Raw genomic sequence first — 18031 nt, forward strand, 5'->3', positions numbered from 1 at the left:
TAAGTTAACACAACATTAACTAACACAACCAAAATAAGGGATTGTTTCTCACAGTGTAACACAACATAAGGTTTAGTACAAAAATGCAAAACAAGTAATTAAACACAATGTTATAAGGTATGGCTTTGTGCCATGATACAACATAAGATAACACAACATTAATTAACTAACACAACCATAATAAGGGATTGTTTCTCACAATGTAACAAAACATAAGGTATAGTACTGAAATGCAACACAAGTAATTGTGACACAGTGTTACAAGGTAAGGCTTTGTGCCATGATACAACATAAGTTAACACAACATTAACTCACACATCCAAAATAAGGGATTGTTTCTCACAATGTAACACAACATAAGGTATAGTACTGAAATGCAACACAAGTAATTGTGACACAGTGTTATAAGGTAAGGCTTTGTGCCATGATACAACATAAGTTAACACAACCAAAATAAGGGATTGTTTCTCACAATGTAACACAACATAAGGTACTGAAATGCAACACAAATAATTGTGACACAGTGTTATAAGGTAAGGCTTTGTGCCATGATACAACATAAGATAACACAACATTAACTAACACAACCAAAATAAGGGATTGTTTCTCACAATGTAACACAACATAAGGTATAGTACAGAAATGCAATACAAGTAATTGTGACACAGTGTTATAAGGTAAGACTTTGTGCCATGATACAACATAAGATAACACAACATTAACTAACACAACCAAAATAAGGGATTGTTTCTCACAATGTAACACAACATAAGGTATAGTACTGAAATGCAACACAAGTAATTGTGACACAGTGTTACAAGGTAAGGCTTTGTGCCATGATACAACATAAGTTAACACAACATTAACTAACACAACCAAAATAAGGGATTGTTTCTCACAATGTAACACAACATAAGGTACTGAAATGCAACACAAGTAATTGTGACACAGTGTTATAAGGTAAGACTTTGTGCCATGATACAACATAAGATAACACATTAACTAACACAACCAAAATAAGGGATTGTTTCTCACAATGTAACACAACATAAGGTATAGTACAGAAATGCAACACAAGTAATTGTGACACAGTGTTATAAGGTAAGGCTTTGTGCCATGATACAACATAAGTTAACACAACATTAACTAACAACCAAAATAAGGGATTGTTTCTCACAATGTAACACAACATAAGGTATAGTACTGAAATGCAACACAAGTAATTGTGACACAGTGTTACAAGGTAAGGCTTTGTGCCATGATACAACATAAGTTAACACAACATTAACTAACACAACCAAAATAAGGGATTGTTTCTCACAATGTAACACAACATAAGGTATAGTACTGAAATGCAACACAAGTAATTGTGACACAGTGTTATAAGGTAAGGCTTTGTGCTATGATACAACATAAGTTAACACAACATTAACTAACACAACCAAAATAAGGGATCGTTTCTCACAATGTAACACAACATAAGGTATAGTACTGAAATGCAACACAAGTAATTGTGACACAGTGTTACAAGGTAAGACTTTGTGCTATGATGCAACATAAGTTAACACAACATTAACTAACACAATCAAAATAAGGGATCGTTTCTCACAATGTAACACAACACAAGGTATAGTACTGAAATGCAACACAAGTAATTGTGACACAGTGTTCTAAGGTAAGGCTTTGTGCCATGATACAACATAAGTTAACACAACTTTAAAGGCGTACTGAAAACCACTACTAGCGACCACACGGTCTGATAGTTTATATATCAATGATGAAATATTAACATTGCAACACATGCCAATACGGCCTTTTTAGTTTATTAAATTAAAATTTTAAATTTCGCGCCGAAATATCCTGCTGAAAAGTCTCGGTTTGATGAGGCGTGCGCGTGAGGTCACGGATTGTAGAAGACATTTTGTTCCAGCACCGTTCACAGCAATAAGTCGTCTGTTTTCATCCCTAATTTCCACAGTATTCTGGACTTTTGTGTTGCTGAATCTTTTGCAATTTATTCAATGAAAAATGGAGACGTCAAAGAAGAAAGCTGTAGGTGGGAAGCGGTGTATTGTGGCCGCCTTTAGCAACACAAACACAGCCAGGGTTTCATTGTTTACAGTCCCAAAAGATGACGGTAAAGCTTTACTATGGAACAGAGCGGTAGAGCGAACACGGTTGGATTGGACCACACACACAAAGTACAGTGTATTATGCAGCGATCATTTCGAAAGATCGTGTTTTAAAGAGGGTCCCTTGCGAAGGGCAGAGATGGCCATCGCCACCACCCGTCGACTGGTGCTGAAGAAAGGTGCGGGGCCGACCTTCAGGTTGTACAGGTACGACCATATAATCTCATTAAAACACTAGTAACACAATAAGCAGATAAGGGATTTTCCTGAATTATCCTACTAAATGTGTCCAATAACATCTGAATCGCTCCCACTGCCCTCTAGTCTTTTTTTTTTCCCCTAGTCCTTCACTCTCACTTTCCTCATCCACGAATCTTTCATCCTCGTTCAAATTAATGGGGAAATCGTCGCTTTCTCGGTCCGAATCGCTCTCGCTGCTGGTGGCCATGATTATAAACAATATTCAGATGTGAGGAGCTCCACAACCCGTGACGTCACGCGCACTTCGTCTGCTACTTCCGGTACAGGCAAGGCTTTTTTATTAGCGACCAAAAGTTGCGAACTTTATCGTGGATGTTCTCTACTAAATCCTTTCAGCAAAAATATGGCAATATGATCAAGTATGACACATAGAATGGACCTGCTATCCCCGTTTGAATAAGAACATCTCATTTCAGTCGGCCTTTAACAGAATAAAAGGTAAATGAATGACTGTGATGTAAGGTGAGGTCATTTAAGTGCACTGCAGCATGAGGACACTTCAAGGTGAGGTCAGGTAAAGTAGGCTGGATAAACACAAGATGAGTTGAGCACAAAGCAGAACATACTTTGAGTAGTCCCACCAGCAGAACCACAGGCTGAGCCTCCAGGTCCACCTCCAGGCCAGCGTTCAGCCTGTCCCTGATGTCCTTCATGTTCTTGTTGTTGCACGGCTTCCGGAACACTCCCTCTGTGGACGGCCCCCTCTTCCTCAGCAACAGCAGCAAGTCCTGATGTGGGAGGGGGACAAGCAAGGTGAGATGACCCCGACGCCTCATCAGCAGGAAGCATGGCGTGTGCCTTCTCCTCTTTAAGGCACCTGGGCCACATGAACGTCAGTGAGGAAAAGAAACAAACCCCTTTTTTTTTTTTTTTTTTACAATCACTTCAATTAGAGCAGTGTTTTTCAACCACTGTGCCGCGTGAGATACAGTCTGGAGATGATCTAATTTCACCTATTTGGGTTAAAAATATTTGAAGTAATTATAGTCTACACATGATGTGTTTTTGTTGAGTGTCGGTGCTGTCTAGAGCTCGGCAGAGTAACCGTGTAATACTCTTCCATATCAATAGGTGGCAGCAGACAGCTAATTGCTTTGGAGATGTCGGGAACATGGTTTGTGGTGATCACAATATGCAGGTAAAAAGTTTTCTAATGCTTTACCTCTTAAGGCCCAAGATGTTTTTATACATGTGTAGAGAGGCGGAGCCGGGGAACGAGCAGCGGGGCAGGGCACGCTGGAGCCCTGCCCAAGATGGCGGCAAGGAGGCGGAGAATGCGGCTGAGCGGAGAGGCGGGGCTTGCCGGGAGCAACGCTACGAGCGAGATCAGGTGCGTGGCTCGCACATCGGCACACAATTAACTCATCTCCTCACGCTGTATAAAAGGGGAGAAGGAGGAGAGATCGAGGAAGGAGTAGGAGAGCCGGCAATAGCGACTGAGAAGCTACTTGGTCAACAGCCATACAGGTCACACTGAGGGTGGTCGCATAAACAACTTTAACACTGTTACAAATATACGCCACACTGTGAACCCACATCAAACGAGAATGACAAACCAATTCCGGAGAACATCCGCACTGTAACACAAAAAAAACAACAGAGCAAATACCCAGAACCCCTTGCAGCACTAACTCTTCCTTGACGCTACAATATACACCCCCCGAATCCCAACCCCCGCCCACCTCAACCTCCTCCTGCTCTCTCAGGGAGAGGATGTCCCAAATTCCAAGTTGCGGTTTTGAGGCATGTTAAAAAAAATAATGCACTTTGTGACTTCAATAATAAATATGGCAGTGCCATGTTGGCATTTTTTTTACATAACTTGAGTGGATCTATTTTGGAAAACCTTGTTACATTGTTTAATGCATCCAGCGGGGCGTCACAAGAAAATGAGGCTTAATAATGTGTTCATTCCACCACTGTATATATCGGTATCGTTTGATATCGGAATGGGTAATTAAGAGTTGGGAGAATATCGGAATATCGGCAAAAAAGCCATTATTGGACATCTCTAATATATGTATATGTGTATATTCATATACATATGAAAATATAGACCCCGAGTTCGGAGGTCTGAAGGTTGGCAAGTATGAGCAGATGGCGTCCACAAAGTGCATCCAGACTTGACATAACGATCAACAATGTCCACACAAAAAAGGATAGCGACAACTTAAATAGCCTTGATTGCTACACACAGTAGGTGCGGGGAATATCGCTCAAAGACATTAAACTGCTACGGGAAAATACCAAAAAATAGGAGCGCAAAACAAGAAGTAAAACACTACATAGAGGAAAACAGCAAAAAAGTGCAAATAAGTCAGGGTGTGACGTGACAGGTGGTGACAGTACACCTACTTTGAGACAAGAACTATAGTCATGCATGCTTGGTTATGCTTTAAAGTCATATCCAACAATTGCGACAACAACTTCTTAATGTCAACTGAGTTTCATTTTTTGATGATTTCTGCCTCAATGAAAAAAAATGTGCCTGGGCTGCAAAAAGGTTGCCAAACACTGAGTTAGAGAGCCGCAGTTGAAAAGGAAGTGGACTTACTGCGATGGGTTTGGGAAGCGAGCAGTCATCCGGGCACACTTGGCCGAGGGACTGTCCAAAAATGTGAGTCCTGGCGCAGGCGTCTGGTCGAGTCGCTCTGCTGATGAAGCTGGAGCCTTTCTTCAGCGTCCTCACCAAGCTCCACTTGGATTCTGCGGGCAGCAGAAAGGTTTTGTCCATGGTTTCATCGCCCCTCTAAGCCCGCGTGCACCGGCCAGAGCGCGCCTATTTCCTACTTCCGTGCATGCGCTTTGCCCCCGTGCCACATTTTCAGGGCACCTCCCTGCTGCCACGCAGTCGTCGTTGAGGAACATGTGCAAAAAGGAAGTGCCAGCAAACTCACCGTGTGGCTGCGTCAGCTTATCCTCCGGGTTGTTCAACAGCTTGGACACAACTTGACTGTTTGCATCGCCCTGGCAACACAATACAGACGTTAATGAGCAGGAAAGAGGAACATGCAGAAGAAAAAAAGTTCAAAGTTAAAGATAGTCACTGATAGTCACACACACATTATTCTCTGCGTTTGACCCCCTTGTTCCACCCCCTGGGCGGTGAAGGAAGCAGTGAGCAAAAGCAGCAGTGCCCACGCTCGGGTATCATTTTTGTGATTTAACCCCCAATTCCCCTTTTTATAGCCTTTGGTATGACTCGGCCGGGGTTTGAACTCACAACCTACCGATCTGAGCGCGTAGACTCTAACCACAAGCCCACTGAGCAGAGTACCAGCATTGGTTGGTGCTCAAATGGGGCAGAATTAAAGAAATAAATACATCCATGAGTTAATTATAAATACAAATCAATTCCTAAATGTGTTGTTAAAGGTGTCATTCATTTATTTCATGCAAAAAAAAATATTTAATCACTCAAATTTTTATGTAAGTATCAATGATTGTCACACACACACTAAGTGTGGTGAAATTATTATCTGCATTTGACCCCCTTCCACCCCCTGAGAGGTGAGGGGAGCAGTGAGCAGCCGCAATGACCGCGCCCAGGAATAATTTTTGGTGATTTAACGCCCAATTCCCATTTTTATAGTCTTTGGTATGACTCGGCCGGGGTTTGAACTCACGACCTACCAATCTGAGGGCGTAGACTCTAACCACAAGGCCACTGAGCAGAGTACCAGCATTGGTTGGTGCTCAAATGGGGCAGAATTAAATAAAGAAATAAATACATCCATGAGTTAATTATAAATACAAATAAATTCATAAATGTGTCATTAAATGTCATTCATTTATTTCATGTAAAAAAAATTTAATCACTCAACTTTTTATTAAGTATCAATGATTGTTACACACACACTAGGTGTGGTGAAATTATTCTCTGCATTTGACCCCCTTCAACCCCCAGGGAGGTGAGGGGAGCAGGGAGCAGCCGCGGTGACCACGCCCGGGAATCATTTTTGGTGATTTAACCCCCCAATTCCAACCCTTCATGCTGAGTGCCAAGCAAGGAAGTAATGGCTCCCATTTTTATAGTCTTTGGTATGACTTGGCTGGGGTTTGAACTCACAACCTACCCATCTCAGGGCGGACACTCTAACCACTAGGCCACTGTGCAGGGTACCAGCATTGGTTAGTAATTAAAGAAATAAATACATCCATGAGTTAATTATGAATACAAATAAATTCATAAATGTGTTATTAAATGTGTCATTAATTTATTTAATGCAAAAAATGTATTTGGTTATTTAAATATTTATGTAATCATTTAATTATTGATTTTATTAACAGTTTCCCAAATCTAATTAGTCATTTCACGTCATTTCAAATGTAATTTACAACATTTGTATGCAAGTACAGCACTTAAGACCTTCAGTATAAAAAGTTAAAGTAGCAATGATTGTCACACCCATCACCCTTGATCACCCCGAGGGGGGTGAGGGGAGCAGTGAGCAGCAGCGGTGGACGCGCCCGGGAATAATTTTTTTGTGATTTAACCCCCAATTCCAACCCTTGATGCTGAGTGCCAAGCAGGGAAGTAATGGCTCCCATTTTTATAGTCTTTGGTATGACTCGGCCGGGGTTTGAAATCACGACCTACCGTGTAAGTGTCTATTTTAGCTGTAATAGCCTACTATCAAAATAACTAGGTGTCGCAGGCAGGAGCAAATCTTTGTTGACAGAAATGTTGAAATGTAATATTTATTCTACACATTCTTACAACATTAGAAACCATTAGCAAATCAGAGGCTACTCAGAAGGTGAGAAATTATTGGCTGGAAACAGCAGGTTGTCTTCTTTTAATAGATTTGTTCCAATCTTTGGCAAGCTAGGTAATGTTTGCTGTGGTCTGGAACAACATGGCACACAAACAACTATCTGAAATGCAGCCAATATTACATACAGATATTGTATGCAAAACTAAATTATATACAAAGAGAATACAAGTAAAGGGAATTAAATGAGATCAAATATACCTACAAATGATGCAATATGTCCATACAGCTAGCCTAAATAGAATGTTAGCATTGATTAGCTTGATTGGCACTCCAACAAGGCAATAACATCAACAAAGTTCACCTTTGTGCAATCACGCACAGTATAAAACGTTTGGTGGATAAAATGTAAACAAACTGTTGCGTCAGAGTCCACACTACGGTGAGTTCAAGAACCGCCGAAACCAGTAGGACAAAACAGTGTACGCCAAATGGTCTCGTCAGTGAAGCGTACACACAAACATATTAAAAAGCGGTAGTTCCAACAATTGGGAAGGTTTGTGTCATGTTTGTCCTCAAACAAAAAACATACTAAAACAAAAAAAATATTTTTCCCCGCATCTATTTCCATTTTCAATCCTTTTTGAAAAATGCTCCAGGGAGCCACTTTGATGGCAGACTTTGACAAATTCATGAAGCGCTGACACACAGGTTCATGATAAACTAAATGAATCATTAAATGGTCAAATAATAGATTAATACATGAAATATAAATTAAGTAAAATACTAAACAAATGTACTTTCATATTTAATAGACATATTTAATAAAACATGTATGTATTTAAGTCCAATTTAATTATAAATGACAATTTTTTTAAAATATGTATTTATTTTATTTTGTCCTATTACCAAATGATATTGTTATGAGCGTGTGCAATCGGTAGACAGCGCTCTGACAAAAACAAGGCAGTTATTCATTTGTGTTTTTTAGTGTTTATCTTTCCATACTAAACAAGTATTGTGTTTCATTGTGTTATGCTTACCTCATGCGGAAGGTCAATTACTTGTTCCATGCTGCCATGTAGGAGAGTTTTAGTCTGAAGGGCCGGAGAGGATTGGGAACTTTAACAATCTTCATTATGTAAGGGCAAGAAGGAAAGAAGTATTTGGGATGTACTTACTGCATTGGTGCTTCCTAACACCTTCATGAGGACGTCAGGCTGAGAAGACACACAAGCAGCTCTTGCCCTTGACTCTTCAATTTTGCTACGGAAACAACAGCAACAAAAAAGTACATAAGGTCATAAATGTGTCAGATTATTCTATTATTGAGAAAATGTCGATTTAAATTTTGTATTGATATCATTTTTTTTCGTGCAACTATAATTCTACACCGCTGGAAATATATATGATGGATATTAAATATAATATACAGTATATTTATATTTATCAATTGCTATACGTATGTGTATATATATATATATATATATATATATATATATATATATATATATATATATATACATACATACACAATATATATATACATCTATACATACAAACGTCAGTTCAGGAAAAACACAGGGGTTATTTTATCCTTACAAACCTGTATCGCAGGTTTCCCTGCTCTTCAGGGGATTTTGATAAAGTTGTATGAAATTCCCAGGCCTTTTTTTCCAGACCTTCATCCCTACAAGCCTGTTTCGCAGGTTTCCCTACTCTTCAGGGAATTTTATAAAAGCGTATATCAAATTCATGCGATTTTATAACATCTTATAAAATCCCCTGAAGAACAGGGAAACCTGCAAAACAGGCTTGTAGGGATGAAATAGCTTCTGTGTTTTTTCCTGACCTAACATACATATATATATATATATATATATATATATATATATATTCGATAAACCACAGAAACCTCAACTATATAAATATATATATATATATATATTTATATATATATTTAGCAAAATATACATTAGGTCAGGGAAAAACACAGAGGCTATTTAATTCCTTAAAGCCTGTTTTGCAGGGTTCCCCGCCCTTCAGGGGATTTTATAAAATGTTATCAGAAATATATATATATATATATATATATATATATATTTTGTATATATATATATATATATATATATATATATATATATATATATATTTTTTTTCATTGCTTTATATATATGTATGTTTGTATATATATACATATACATATATATATATATATATATATACAATAATATATATACACTGTGTGTATATATATGTATATACAAACAATCATACTCCATCCATCCATTTTCTACCGCTTATTCCCTTTTGGGGTCGTGGGGGGCGCTGGCGCCTATCTCAGCTACAATCGGGCGGAAGGCGAACAGTCATACTGTGTAAACATATATATATAGATAGATAATGAAATACTAGAAAAACAAAATACAATATATAAAAAATGTTTTGAAAAAAAAAATAAGGTACTAAAGTGAAATGTAGAATTTCCAAGTATTACCACACCAGCACCTATAATGAAAGCTGCTGCCAAAGTGTCTATTATGTCACCCTCCTAAATAGAAATATCACCAAACCAGATCAACAATAGAGTCGCCTACCTGTGCAGGGTATCGAACCAGCGCTCCTTCACCTCAGGAGAGCTGCAAGCCAAATAACACACATGCAATCAATCACTTTCTGCTGCACGGCAGTGAGAATCAAACAGGAACTAAGACCACGCCGGGCGTCACGGGCTTTTTTGAAGAGGTGGAAAGTGTAACTCAAGTCACGGGAACAGGAAGCTGCGTCACGGCGTCAACCCACTAAGCCACCAGCCCACCCCACCAAGTCTCCACTTCCCACTCGCTCGCGCTTTGCTAAACATCCCATCGGTGGAAAGTGACAGGTGTGTGTTGGCACTTTAACCCCCAGTGACCCCCGGAGCTCGCTGTTTGATCCATCATGAGACAACTCTTCTCAATGGGATATTTATTTGACAAAATAAAACAAATACAAAAGTGGACCCGCAGGCTGAATGAAAAGGAGCGACGACCGTTATTGTGCAACCTCTGGTCTCATGATGCTGCACACTAAACTTTCTCTTTGCTGTTTCCCTTTTTTCATCAGCGGCTACTATCACACAAGAGAAAACACATTAAAAAAAAAGTTAAAGTTTGTTTAACATGCTTGATTGTATTTTACTCAGTAATGCATGACATTGCACCGTGTGGCTGCAAAAGGTTAATGACGCATGGTTAGAGATGTCCGATAATGGCTTTTTTGCCGATATTCCGATATCATCCAACTCTTAATTACAGATTCCGATATCAACCGATACCGATATATACAGTGATGGAATGAACACATTATTATTCCTCATTTTGTTGTGATGCCCCGCTGGATGCATTAAACAATGTAACAAGGTTTTCCAAAATAAATCCACTCAAGTTATGGAAAACAATGCCAACATGGCACTGCCATATTTATTATTGAAGTCACAAAGTGCAGCAGCTTGGAATTTGGGACATGCTCTCCCTGAGAGAGCATAAGAAGGTTGAGGTGGGCAGGGTTGGGAGGGTAGCGGGGGGTGTATATTGTAGCATCCCGCAAGAGTTAGTGCTGCAAGGGCTTGTGGGTATTTGTTGTGTTGTGTTTATGTTGTGTTACGGTGCGGATGTTCTCCTGGAATTTGTTTGTCATTCTTGTTTGTACATATTTATATTGTGTATTGAGTATATCGTAGTGTCCGGGAAGAGTTAGTGCTGCAAGGGGTTCTGGGTATTTGTTGTGTTGTGTCACGGTGCGGGTGTTCTCCCAAAATGTGTTTGTCATTCTTGTTTGGGGCTTCACAGTGGAAGAGGGGTTAGTGCGTCTGCCTCACAATACGAAGGTCCTGCAGTCCTGGGTTCAAATCCAGGCTCGGGATCTTTCTGTGTGGAGTTTGCATGTCCTCCCCGTGAATGCGTGGGTTCCAAAGACATGCACCTGGGGATAGGTTGATTGGCAACACTAAATTGGCCCTAGTGTGTGAATGTGAGTGTGAATGTTGTCTGTCTATCTGTGTTGGCCCTGCGATGAGGTGGCGACTTGTCCAGGGTGTACCCCGCCTTCCGCCCGATTGTAGCTGAGATAGGCGCCAGCGCCCCCCGCGACCCCAAAAGGGGAATAAGCGGTAGAAAATGGATGGATGGATTCTTGTTTGGTGTGGGTTCACAGTGTGGCGCATATTTGTAACAGTGTTAAAGTTGTTTGTACGGCCACCCTCAGTGTGACCTTTATGGCTGTTGACCAAGTATGCTTTGCATTCACTTGTGTGTGTGAAAAGCCGTAGATATTATGTGATTTAAGGTTTATTGGCGCTCTGTACTTGTACCCCTCTCTACTTGTACATTTTACTTTTTGAAAATCGATACCAATAATTTCCGATATCACATTTTAAAGCATTTATTGGCCGATGATAACGGCGGTCCGATATTATCGGCCATCCCTACGCATGATGGACGCTGCTCACCTAAAACACACCAAACAAAAGGTGACACCCCAAGCAAAGGCGAGAGTCCTTCTCGGGTCCGCGTCCGGCGCCGTCCCCGCCTCGTGCTCCGCTCCGTCCTCCAAGCTGTGAACTGAGACGTCCTCCAGGTAGATCCTGTGCTTCACGCGGTAGCTGCAGGACCTGCACAAACACAGCAAAGGTGGTCCTGATATAGCCAGTCATGACCATCACCCTGAACACTGTGTGGTGTACGGGTCCGTGCGACCCGTTTTAATTTTTTTATTAAAAGAAAAATTCTACAATTAATTACTTTTTCAAACATGGCTCATCTAAGATGGACAGATGCAAAGTGTAAAAGTGTTCTGTGGTTCTGACAAGTCCACATTTCAAATTGTTTTTGGAAACTGTGATTAGAGTTACAAGCGCCGTCACAGAACCATTTCAAGTAATAGTTGAGGCACTACTGTATTTGGTGTCACATTATATTTTATGGGAAATATTCTTTCGGTTTCTGTACGATTTGGTTTTCGCCCTTGGGGCCAGATTAATAACAATAACTGAAGTACATGTGACTACTCTGGGTGTTTTTTTGTTCCGTTCAAAACAGTCATGCGAGTAAACAGAGACTGCTTGGATGTGTGGAGATTCCCTAAGAGTCCACATTTAAAGTTTGAAAAAACCCTGTGCCTTGACTTCCTCTTCACTGCTGCTGTGGAGAGTATTTTGTGCCTCTACTACCTAATATTTTTTTGGACACTGAAATTATGTAACTGAATTTTTTTTTTATTGTTTTTACTTTGTTTTTGATTTTTACTGACATTTTCATTGAATAAAAAGTCATGAGCAAAATGGGTGTTTAAAAAATTCAGGTTGTAAAATTTTAGTGTATAAAAATAAATAATCACAAGTGCTGTCGATTAAAGGCTATATAAATAAACTTTGTTTGATTGACTGAAATGCAGTGTGTAAAAATTCAGTATTTAAAAATTCAGTATATAAAAATTCAGCGTACAGAGCAGAAAATTCAGTGCAGAATGCAGATTAACACTGTGTGTAAAAAATTCAGAGTGTAAAAATTCACTGTATAAAAAGACAGTGTCAAATAAATATATGTATAAAAATTTAGTCCAAAAAAATTCAGAGAAGAAAAATTCAGTATACAAAAAATAGGTGCAAAAGTTTCAGTGTAAAAACTCAGTGTAGAAAAATTTAGTGCAGAAAAATGAAATGTGTAAAAAATTCACTGTAGAAAAATACAGTGTAAAAATGTTTTTTTATGTAAAAATTCAGTGTATAAATATTCAGTGCAGAAAAATTAAATGTGTAAAAAATTCAGCGTATAAAAATTATGTGCAGAAAAATTCAGTGTAAAAAACTTACAGTACAAAAATACAATGTAAAATAAATAAATAAATAATCAGTCCAAAAAATTAAATGAAAAAAAATTCAGTGTATAAAAAATAAGTGCAAAAAATTCAGTGTAAAACATGCAGTGTGTAACAATTCAGTGCAAAAAAATTAATGTGTAGTAATTTAGGGTAGAAAAATTAAAAGTAAAGTAATTTAGTGTCAAAAATTTGAGTGTAAAAAATTCAGTGTGTAAAAATGTAGTGTGTATAAAGTTCAGTATGTAAAAATTCAGTGCATAAAAATTCAATGTGTAAAAAATTAATTGTATAAAAATGTGTAAAAAATTCAGTGTATAAAACTTCAGTGCAGAAAAAATTCAGTGTTTAAAATTCACTGTATAAAAATACAGTGTAAAAATTAATAAATGTATAAAAATTCAGTGACGAAAAATTCAGTGTACAAAAAATAGGTGCAAAAATCTCAGTGTAAAAAATTCAGTGCAGAAAAATTCAATTCAGTGTATAAAAACTCAGTGTATAAAATTCACTGTATAAAAATACAGTGTAAAATAAATAAATGTATAATAATTCAGTAAAGAAAAATTCAGTGTACAACAAATAGGTGCAAAAATTTCAGTGTAAAATATTCTGTGCAGAAAAATTCTATTCAGTGTATAAAAACTCAGTGTATAAAATTCACTCTTTTAAAATACAGTGTAAAATAAATGAATAAAAATTCAGTCCAAAACAATTTAGTGAAGGAAAAATCAGTGTACAAAAAATAAGTGCAAAAAATTCAGTGGAAAACATTCCATGTGTAAAAATTCAGTGCAAAAAAATGAATGTGTAATTCATGAATTTAGTGTTTAAACAATTCAGAGTATGAAAAATCCTTGTGTATAAATTCAGTATGTAAAAAGTCAGTGTAAAAAATCAGTGTAAAATAATTAATTGTATAAAGATTTACTGTGTAAAAATGTAGTGCATAAAAATTCAGCTTGTAAAAGAAAACTCAAGACCCACTTCCAGCAAATATAAGACTGAAGCAATTGTCTTGAAACCATCCAATTAGGTGTCAAGTTTCAAGTAAAACATTCAGGTACATTCTGTAAATGCAGTGTCAAAAAAGACACACATGAACCTCCACACCTGCACAATGAACAGATGGATGAATATTTGGTCTTTTTACCTGAGCTTGGCAACGACCACAAGGTCGGTGAAGAGGAAGAGATGTCTCGCCCTGCTTTTTGTGCCCTGGGTGACCTGCACACACCCGTCCAGCAGCAGCTCTCCGTTCTCCCCGGTGAGGCCGTGGACGAAAGGGCTCTGCTCCACTGACACCCGGCAGGAGCTCTCCTCCCTGCCAGGACAACACACCCACACACACTTGTTGAGCCGTGCAATAATGCGGGGTGCAAGTAGCTTGCACTGCGGGTGCTCTTCATGGTGCAGGTGCAGTGGGTGTTGGGAAAGCACCTGTGACTGTTGGTGATTACACAATCAGGCCACATGTTGCGTCATGATACACAATATTTCTTGGAGCCTCCACGATACCACTGGTGGTACTCAGTGGTCTAGTGGTTAGAGCGTCCAGTCTGAGATCGGTAGGTCGTAAGTACAGACCCCGGCCGAGTCGTACCAAAGACTATAAAAATGGGAGTCATTACCTCTCTTCTTGGCATTAAGAATCAAATATTGGAATTGGGGGTTAAATCACCAAAAATGATTCCCAGGCATGGCCACCGCTGCTGACCACTGCTCCCCTCACCTCCCAGGGGGTGAACGAGGGGATGGGTCAAATGCAAAGGACACATTTGACCACACCTAGTGTGTGTGACAATCATTGGTACTTTACTTTAGACTTTACTTTTGTACGCACTTGAAATAAACCAAAATCCTGACTTTGGAGCAATGTTCACGGACTGTAGTATTTGGCTCTCTAATAAATTAAATGGTTTTCCTCATAAAAAAATGGGAGCCATTACCTCCCTGCTTGGCATTAAGAATCAAGTATTGGAATTGGGGGTTAAATCACCAAAAATGATTCCCGGGCGCGGCCACCGCTGCTGCTAACTGCTCCCCTCACCTCCCAAGGGGTGAACAAGGGGATGGGTCAAATGGAAAGGACACATTTCACCACAACTAGTGTGTGTGTGACAATCGTTGGTACTTTACTTTAGACTTTACTTTTGTACGGACTTGAAATAAACCAAAATCCTGACTTTGGAGCAATGTTCACGGACTGTAGTATTTGGCTCTCTATTAGATGCAATGGTTTTCCATATAAAAAAAAATGGGAGCCATTACCTCCCTGCTTGGCACTCAGCATCAAGGTTTGGAATTTGGTGGTTAAATCACCAAAAATGATTCCCGGGCGCGGCCACCGCTGCTGCCCACTGCTCCCCTCACCTCTCAGGGGGTGAACAAGGGGATGGGTCAAATGGAAACGACACATTTCACCACACCTAGTGTGTGTGTGACAATCATTGGTACTTTACTTTAGACATTACTTTTCTACGCACATTAAATCAACCAAAATCCTGACTTTGGAGCAATGTTCTGTTCTGTTTCATGAGGGATTCCCTCAATCGTCAGGGGATTTTCTGATGAATGAGGGAACCCCTCATGAAACAGTTCTGTAGAGATGAAGTAGTCCTGTGATGATTTTTCCCATACATACACACACACACATATATATATATATATCCATCCATCCTTTTTCTACCGCTTATTCCCTTTTGGGGTCGCGGGTATATATATATATATATATATATACATATATATATATATATATATATATATATATATATATATAATCTGTTCATGAATGAGTATATCCGTTCGGCCACCGTATTAATTGAAAAGTCTGATCTACAAAATTAGCAGGCAGCATACCTCTTCCCCTTCGAGCTGTCCTGGATAACCTGAAATTATTTTTTTCCAATTATTTTGGAGGTTGCAAGCGTACGTCTTCTTCTTACTCGTCGTCGCCATGTCTCTTCTTTGATCTTCTGCTTCGTCTCTGTTATGTTTTTGGACATTACTACTTGCCGTAGTTTTGAAGCGATGCATGATGGGAATCCGGAAGTTGTGTGTCAGTGTATTAACGCGCCGGCTGGAGGAAACACACGCTGAGAAATAGCTCCCTGCCTGCCTACTTTATGGCTTATAGATAAAGCTATGGATAACAGAGACATATATAATAGTCTCCTTTTCAGGTGAGAGAGGACGCTAAAGGCACGTCCTCAATATTGTTGTCCGGGTGGAAATCAGGAGAAATTCGGGAGAATGGTTGCTCCGGGAGATTTTCGGAAGGGGCACTGAAATTTGTGAGTCTACCGGGAAAATCAGGAGGGTTGGCAAGTATGTTATCAATGCATGTATTTAGGATCTGCATAAGTTTGGAAAATCTTCTTCTTTTTCTCTATCTTCTTGTTATGGGACATTCATCCTCCTGGACTCATACTATTATGTTAGATCCACTATGGACTGGACTCTCACTATTATGTTAGATCCACTATGGACTGGACTCTCACTATTATGTTAGATCTACTATGGACTGGACTCTCACACTATTATGTTAGATCCACTATGGACTGGACTCTCACTATTATGTTAGATCCACTATGGACTGGACTCTCACTATTATGTTGGATCCACTATGGACTGGACTCTCACACTATCATGTTAGATCCACTATGGACTGGACTCTCACTATTATGTTAGATCTACTATGGACTGGACTCTCACACTATTATGTTGGATCCACTATGGACTGGACTCTCACACTATTATGTTAGATCCAGTATGGACTGGACTCTCACTATTATGTTAGATCCACTATGGACTGGACTCTCACTATTATGCCAGATCCACTATGGACTGGACTCTCACTATTATGTTAGGTCCACTATGGACTGGACTCTCACTATTATGTTGGATCCACTATGGACTGGACTCTCACTATTATGTTAGATCCACTATGGACTGGACTCTCACTATTATGTTAGAGCCACTATGGACTGGACTCTCACTATTATGTTAGATGCACTATGGACTGGACTCTCACTATTATGTTGGATCCACTATGGACTGGACTCTCACTATTATGTTAGATCCACTATGGACAAGACTCTCACTATTATGTTGGATCCACTATGGACAAGACTCTCACTATTATGTTAGATCCACTATGGACAAGACTCTCACTATTATGTTAGATCCACTATGGACTGGACTCTCACTATTATGTTGGATCCAATATGGACTGGACTCTCACTATTATGTTAGATCCACTATGGACTGGACTCTCACACTATTATGTTAGATCCGCTATTGACTGGACTCTCACTATTATGTTAGATCCACTATGGACTGGACTCTCGATATTATGTTAGATCCACTATGGACTGGACTATCACTATTATGTTAGATCCACTATGGACTGGACTCTCACTATTATGTTAGATCCACTATGGACTGGAATCACTATTATGTTAGATCCACTATGGACTGGACTCTCAATATTATGTTAAATCCACTATGGACTGGACTCTCACTATTATGTTAGATCCACTATGGACTGGACTCTCACTATTATGTTAGATCCACTATGGACTGGACTCTCACTATTATGCCAGATCCACTATGGACTGGACTCTCACTATTATGTTGGATCCACTATGGACTGGACTCTCACTATTATGTTAGATCCACTATGGACAAGACTCTCACTATTATGTTAGATCTACTATGGACTGGACTCTCACACTATTATGTTGGATCCACTATGGACTGGACTCTCACACTATTATGTTAGATCCAGTATGGACTGGACTCTCACTATTATGTTAGATCCACTATGGACTGGACTCTCACTATTATGCCAGATCCACTATGGACTGGACTCTCACTATTATGGTAGGTCCACTATGGACTGGACTCTCACTATTATGTTGGATCCACTATGGACTGGACTCTCACTATTATGTTAGAGCCACTATGGACTGGACTCTCACTATTATGTTAGATGCACTATGGACTGGACTCTCACTATTATGTTGGATCCACTATGGACTGGACTCTCACTATTATGTTAGATCC

General features: G+C 39.3%; 1 protein-coding gene across 2 annotated transcripts in view; it reads right to left on the reverse strand.

Moving 5' to 3' along the window:
• Positions 1-18031, reverse strand: part of tagapb (T cell activation RhoGTPase activating protein b) — a 43717-nt gene that overhangs the window by 11729 nt on the left and 13957 nt on the right. The window contains exons 3-10 of one of the 2 annotated variants that reach the window (XM_061885799.1): positions 14118-14288; positions 11598-11759; positions 9706-9747; positions 8290-8374; positions 8152-8205; positions 5291-5360; positions 4948-5099; positions 2960-3121 (exon numbers count right to left, since the gene is read on the reverse strand). In XM_061885799.1, the coding sequence (XP_061741783.1) occupies positions 2960-3121; positions 4948-5099; positions 5291-5360; positions 8152-8205; positions 8290-8374; positions 9706-9747; positions 11598-11759; positions 14118-14288 (898 nt within the window). The remainder of the gene's footprint in view (positions 1-2959; positions 3122-4947; positions 5100-5290; positions 5361-8151; positions 8206-8289; positions 8375-9705; positions 9748-11597; positions 11760-14117; positions 14289-18031) is intronic. The other variant, XM_061885800.1, reaches the window with a different exon arrangement.

This window comes from Nerophis ophidion, linkage group LG24, assembly GCF_033978795.1.
Source record: "Nerophis ophidion isolate RoL-2023_Sa linkage group LG24, RoL_Noph_v1.0, whole genome shotgun sequence".
In the NCBI taxonomy this organism is placed as follows: Eukaryota; Metazoa; Chordata; class Actinopteri; order Syngnathiformes; family Syngnathidae; genus Nerophis; species Nerophis ophidion.